The sequence below is a fragment of the Agelaius tricolor genome, unplaced genomic scaffold (assembly GCF_023055355.1).
Source record: "Agelaius tricolor isolate 1412-34295 unplaced genomic scaffold, bAgeTri1.0.p SCAF_60, whole genome shotgun sequence".
Taxonomy (NCBI): domain Eukaryota; kingdom Metazoa; phylum Chordata; class Aves; order Passeriformes; family Icteridae; genus Agelaius; species Agelaius tricolor.
Window position 1 is genome coordinate 417,830 of NW_027269320.1, and position 6,524 is coordinate 424,353.

Here is a 6,524-nt window from a genome sequence, read left to right on the forward strand (position 1 = left end):
AAACACGATGTAGAGATGACAGGTCTCCCCTACATCCACTCTCACAGGCTGCAAGGAGATGAGCAGTAATTAATCACCTGTGGGATGATGTCCCAAGGTCTGACAGCATGAAACAGTAAATGTTCCAAGTGACCCCAGCACGGGCTTCTCAGTTCATGGTTCATCTCTCTCCAGCAGGGCTCTGGCTGCAGGCACCACAGTCCAGTCCAGGATCCCTCGGGCTCCCGTTTCTGTGCTCAGCCCCAGTACAAGGGGGTGGCTGCTGGAGAGCTGGCATGGCTTTCCAGGAGACACCTTCCCTGCATGGCTTGCCCAGACCCAGCTGCCTGCTCCCCTCTCCCTGTGCCTTAAAGCCAGGATGGATCTTCTCAATTCAGATAAGATTTTGATTCCTTCAGCAGCTCTGCTGATGCAGCTCAGGCCAGCCCACTGCTGATGCTACAGAATAAACTTCTTGACTCAAGGAGCTCCCAACAGAAAGGCACCACCACATCCCTCCTCTTCAGACCCCACTGGAGGAGGCCAGGGCTGCTCACCTGGCCACCTGGGAGGGGCTGCTGCTCCTTATCACAGACCAGGAATGGCTGCTCCAAGTGCAGCATGAGATCCAGTGGCAGCAGGCAGGTGTTTTTTAAAGACAAAGGCTGGTACTGCAGTGTCAGGACATCGCTGGGTTTCTATGGAAACAGGAGACAAGGAAAAACAGCCTCAACTAGAAACAGACCTCCTTCTGCTTCTGCTGCAGCTCACATTTTTCAGCCTCACGAGTGCATACATTTCTATTTACTCTTTCTATTTGTTTCTACCCTTCCAGGAGGTATTTCTTGACAGCAGATGCTTTTCATGTTTAGAAACCACAGCATCCTCTGGAGGACAGGGAAAACTCCCAAGTACAGATGAGGGAATAGGCCCCTGAGAGGAGGTGGCTGCTTGACCAAGATCTAAAGCAGAAAGTGAATCCAGGCCATTTGTCTCCACTTTTGTCTCTCTATTGGGCAGAACAGCACTAGAGGATCTTCACTCACATACAGTCATTTCTCACAACCTTCCTGGCTCTAGCAGCCTCAAAAAGCACTTTGTCTGCACCACGGGTCCTGCAGCCCCTGCTACAGGGACAAGGTGTCTGTGGTCTCAAAGCTCTGATCAGCCTGGGCTCTTCCTTCCTGTCTGAGCATTGTGCTGGGCTTCCTGCATGGTTTAGAGAAACCAGAGACTTTGGGAAACGACTTCTGCATGTACTGATACCAAACAGGTGCTGTGCCATAGTATGCAATAAATCAGTTTGGGTGTGTGGCATCGAGCAGAACCCAGGCAGAATCAGGGAGAGCTAAAAAGCTTCTCAATTACATCTGAACTGCCTGTTCCAGAAATTCTGTACTTCACTGGAAGCCTGGGAACCAGAGGAGAGGCCTGAAACTACAGAAACCAAATCATTAACCATCTTCTCTTTTTCAGACAACTTGCAGGAGGAAGAAAGATGATGCTGGAGTTGGGATCCAGAGACTAAAGGGCACCTGCTCTGCCTCAGTGTTATCATCACTGCAGTTGCAGGATGCCTGGGGGTCCTTTGAAGCAGAGGAGGCTTAGGGAAATGCACAGAGCTGATCCATATAGCTGTACCATCAAGCATCCATGCCAACAGCACAGAAGGCAAAGAGACACAGGAGATGTTGGGTTTTTCCTTGTCAGCCTGAGGAATTCACAGGAATCTCCAGTTTTCCCAGCTTCCCTGCAGCATCAGTGTACAGACATCACCGTGCCTTGGAGGGTCCTCAAAAGCCTCCCTTTACAGTGAGCACAGAAACTGGCATTTCTCTGGGGTGGCCACCATCTCCTTGGCACTGCAGCTGGAACTGCACTTTTACTTTGGGGAAGTCAAATACCAGTCTCATCTCTAAAAGCATCTTCACTCATTTACAAAGTGCCTCAGGAAGGGTAAAGAGGGGCTTTAACACAAGCACACACCCCCCTCAGCCATGCTGTTAAAATGCCAGCATGCAATCCAGACTTACCTTCTCCACATAGAAAGAGAATTGTCTGGCTGATACTTCTATAGAGGGGTGAATGAACTGACAGGTAATGATTGTTTCTATTATCCTCTCCATCTTGGGGGATGTCCCAATGATGGCTTCACAGAACACATAATCCTGCACCTCCTGCAAGCAAGAGTCACTTGTCACCAGTGCGTAGTGGCAGGGCACCCTGCAAATGCCCTGCATTGGCTCTGCACCCACCACGGGCCCTATTCCTGCCACAGTTACAGTCCCTGCCCCCTTTTCTTCCTGTGCTCAATTGTCTGTAACACTGCACCCCAAAAGCACAAAAGGCACTTGTGAGAAACCCCCTCCCTTGACATGGCTTTTGTTTTACTCCGTGCTCACCCCAGATAAACCACTCGGCACTTGTTTAGTTCACTTTCTTTCTGGACTCCTAGTCTAAGTGTAACTTATTTCTCTGCCCTTCTTTGCTGACTCAGCATGCAACACTGCTTGCCCCAAAAGAGCAATATTTCCATCCACCCCTGCTTTGGGATCAGCACTGGGTTTTGCTAGCTGTGGAATCACAATAAAGTCTCAGCTGCTCTGATGGTGGCCAGCAAGGAAAGCAACTGGTGCTGCCACAGAAACGAGTAGCCTTAAATCAGTTTTGTGAAGGCCCCTGCTCATTTCCCCAGGCAAATGTCAAGGGCCTGTGGAACAAGCCCAGAGGAGGGGATCTCACCTGTGGGATGCGGGAGAAGCCTCGCAGCACCATGTCCTCAGACTGGCCTGGCTGCAGGTCCATTGACAGTGGCTCCAGCCCAAACACGGGGCTGGCACGTTTGGGGCGCTGGGAATCATCCTTGGCCCTGGGGCTACTGAGGGTTGAGACACTCTGGCCCCCCTCCTCAGGTGGGCTGTAGCATTCCGCACTCCAGAAGAGCTGATGGTAACGGCGGCCCTTGTTTGTTACTTTGAACTGATGGATACAGGGCACGAGGCTGGAATAGAAGGCAGGATGGAAAAGAGTATGAGAGTAGCTATTTCCCTGGTCATCAGATTGCTCCCAGTGAGCAACCTGAGGTGTTAATTGCTTAGAGACTGTCTTCATTTCCAGCTCTTAATGTGGACCAGAAGTGGTGTCTGATAAGGTGCCCTTTTGATGTCATTATTGCAAAGAGAAATATGTTTATAATGGCAATGTAACATTTTCCAGGTGAGGCTAACAGGACGTGGTGTTTTCCCCCAAAATGTTTGTTCTGGGGTGATTCATACTGTTGCTGTATTTTGTATTAATCTGTGCCCAAAGCTGAAACTGAATCTTTGAGATGCTGCCCTTGGGGACCTTGTGTGTGGGGGTAGGATTGCAGGCATTCCTAAAAGCCGGCTCAGAGGCAGTTTCTGGATGATCCCAGCAAGCTGGTAAAAATCATCTGCCTGCTCCACGAGAGGAAACCAGGGGAGCAGAGCCTCTCTCGTTCGTATCAGCCTTGGCTCTGCACTGGTAGCCATTTGTAGAAATTTCATTTTGCAATTAGAAACTGTTTGGAAGTGAACTTTGCAAACTCTGCTGGCAACTCTGCCTCTGGAACTGCTCTGTGGGCTCCTGCCTTCCTGGTGGGGGTTGTCACCCTCCTGTCTCTTTGTTCCCAGGGCCCCTGCTTGCCTGGCAGGTGCCATTGGGAAAGGGCAAGGGCAAGAGAAAGGATCTTCCCTTGGTGCCTCAGCCACATGGAGGGACTGCCTCATCTGGGCACCATTTCAGGAACCTTTAGTTCTGGGGCAGCCTGTGAGATCATTACTCCATCAAGTGAGGACATCAATGTATTAGAATTAGAGACAGTTTGTGGCAATTTAGCAACTGGTTTCCCTTTCAGTGGCTTTTGAAGGTGTCTAACAACTCTCAAGTGCCCATCACATGTTTGTAAAGGAATCTCTGCCTTTAGGGAAGGAGTCAGGGCTTTGAACTCTGAAGAAGATCTTGCCTGAAGGACTACAGAAAAACTGCTCCTTGTTGAGACAGGAGGAGAGGTGGGAGTGGAGAGATCTCCTACCTGAATTGGTATCCCAAGTTGAGCTCTGGGGCAAATGGTTTGTCTGTGACAATTGTGGTGCCAATGCCAAAAGCCTGGAGAAAGACACTGCTCCAAAGGCTGTTCCCAATGAACAGCTGGACAGTGTCATCAAAACCCACAGTGTCATCCAGGGTTGCTGTGACAGTCACAGGAACCTCACCCCTAGCAGGGATCGCTCCTTCACTGGGTTCAATAACAAAGCAGTTGGATTTGGAAGCCTGTAAGACAAGCATAATATGCATTTAGGATGGAAACCACACACCCTGGTGTCTTGTGGGATATAAGAAAAGGAAAGACTAAAGAGGGGAGGATAAAAATCCTGAAGGCCTAATCTCCCTAAAGTTAAGCTACAGTACTGGGCAACAGCAGAGCTCGTACAACCTGTATTTTCCCCTCCTTTAAGGGACTCACCCAATTAACCCCGTTTTGCCCAACCCAAGGGATGCTTATCCTCAGGAGAGTGTTCCTTCCCCAGTCTTTCTCTGCACTGTGGGCCAAGGAAAGCTGCTTTCTCTCTCCTGGCCTCTCACGAAGGCTCAAGGCCAGAGGAAGGCAGGACTGCTCAAATCCCACTGCAGAAACCACATGGCTGGAGGACACTGCTGAGAGCCTGAAGAATGTCTCTGCAAAACCAGGTAAGCAAAACCCCAATACCAAACTAATCTTTCCCAAGGGGCCATCAGTGCTTCTCAACACCCCCTAAAGGACTGAAGCCCTCACTCCCCACCAATCATCAGCTGTAGAGAGGTGCCCCAGTGCCCTCTGCCTAAAGAAAAGTCACCTCCAAATGCTTATAGCAGAGCAGGAAAGCAGGAAGCAGAAAGAAAACTGGACAACATGTGCTCTGTGGGCATGGCCCACTCTTCCCAAGAACTCTTGTCATCTGCTTTCTCATGGACTTCACAGACTGGCCAAGAGAGCTGGAGGCTGCCCAAAGGAGGGAGGAAAGGCCTTGCACCAGCACAGCTGTGCAGACACTGCTCTGCAGGTCTGGCCCTGGCAGGAGCACATGAAACCCAACCTTTACACACCATGAGCACCCAGCCAAGGGGCATTGCTCCCTGCAGAGGCTGAAAGCAGAACTCCATTGTGGAGTCAGGGAAAGCTGCCCTGGAAAAAACCCCTCGCTTTAGAATAACATTTATCTCCCAAACAGCTGGAAAAGCAGCAAGAGGAAAAGTCACACCCCTCCTCCTTGGCCCAGGAGGCTGTGGCTGGACTCTCCCACATGGCCTGATGCTTTATCCACAGACACAGCCAAGTCCATGGTACCAGGTTTTAACCAGCTCCACAAGTTCAACACAGCCAGCGTGAAGTAGAAGAAACCTCAAGCCCCTCACAGATCTCCCCCTCCAGCAGACATCCCAGCCAGCCCCAGGCCCAGCCTACAAGCCCTTCCTGGCTGCACCAGCCCTGCTCCCCCTGCCAGGGGAGCAGCCCCAGCTCCTTCTGCCCTATGCAGCCCCCACATATTAAACAGCCTTTCTCTGCAGCTGCTCCCCAAAGATGCTCTTCAATAGCACAGAGATCACAGGCTGGGGGGTGCACAACCCCCACCCTTGTCTTTGTGTGCACTGCCCAGCTGGCTTGACCCCCAGGAGGTGTGAAAATTGCCTCCCCACCAGCAGTCTGAGGACACACCTCACACCCTGCTCTCTACTATTAACAGCAGTTTGGCACAAAGCAAATGTAGATGGGACAGGGAAACCACAGTGAAATCCATGCTCTGGGGAGCAAAGGACCACAGGTTTCTCTTGATCTCGGAGCTCCAAAATGTGACACACACAGCTAAAGACAAAAGATAAAATTAAGGGAGAACTTGTCAACGCAACCCAGATTAATTGCTGCTCCAACATCTCTGCACCTGACCTCACTGAGGGGTGCCCCAGCTAAAACCACTCCAGAGCCAGGTTCCTCTTGCCTCGCTCAGAGGGAATATTGGAGTATCTTGCCTCCTCTCACACAGGGCAATATGGAAATCTTGCTTTTAAAAGCCAAGTCATGGCTGCTACTGACCAGTCCATTTCCCTGGAAAACAGCCCCACAGATACTTACCATTTCCATGCTGAAGTCTACAGGGACAAGACATTTGTTGGGGAGGGTAAAGCTTTGTGAAGCAGGCTGTAGAGCTGGGATGCTGCCAAACTCTAACACACTTGGACTTGGGTAGATTTCTGCCAGCCGTCCAGAGCTCCGTAATTCTACTCCCTGTTCCAGGAAGCAGGCAAGAAAGATTAAAAACCACTCAAAACAAACCACAACAGGGAAACCTAAAAAAGCTTAAACAGCTCAACCCTGCTCAAGTTCTTGCTTTAGGGACAGCTACCACACTCCAGCTGAAATGCTGGGCTTTTGGGAAAAAAGGAAAAGAAAATTACATGTTCACCTCCAAATTTAAAAGGATTAAGGTAAGAGAACCTTTCAAACTACAAATTATTGGCCCAAAGGTAAAAGCTTTGCAAGAAATCTC

The 6,524-nt window shown here is 50.3% G+C and overlaps 1 protein-coding gene across 1 annotated transcript; it reads right to left on the minus strand.

The window, feature by feature from the left end:
- Nucleotides 1–41: 41 nt before the first annotated feature.
- LOC139605121 (hydrocephalus-inducing protein-like) lies at nt 42–6,118 on the minus strand. The gene is made up of 6 exons (XM_071456511.1): nt 6,110–6,118; nt 4,034–4,272; nt 2,722–2,980; nt 2,013–2,156; nt 537–677; nt 42–77 (listed from the first exon to the last, which is right to left on the minus strand). The coding sequence occupies exons 1-6, from the start codon at nt 6,116–6,118 to the stop codon at nt 42–44; spliced, it is 828 nt and encodes a 275-aa protein (XP_071312612.1).
- Nucleotides 6,119–6,524: the final 406 nt, after the last annotated feature.

Excerpts from the sequence above, each read along its gene's own strand:
- LOC139605121 (XM_071456511.1), bottom strand. Across the intron at positions 2,157-2,721 it reads GCTTCTCCCGCATCCCACAG|GAGGTGCAGGATTATGTGTT; the intron begins GTGAGATCCCCT and ends TCTTGCTTGCAG. Across the intron at positions 678-2,012 it reads TCTCTTTCTATGTGGAGAAG|AAACCCAGCGATGTCCTGAC; the intron begins GTAAGTCTGGAT and ends CTGTTTCCATAG.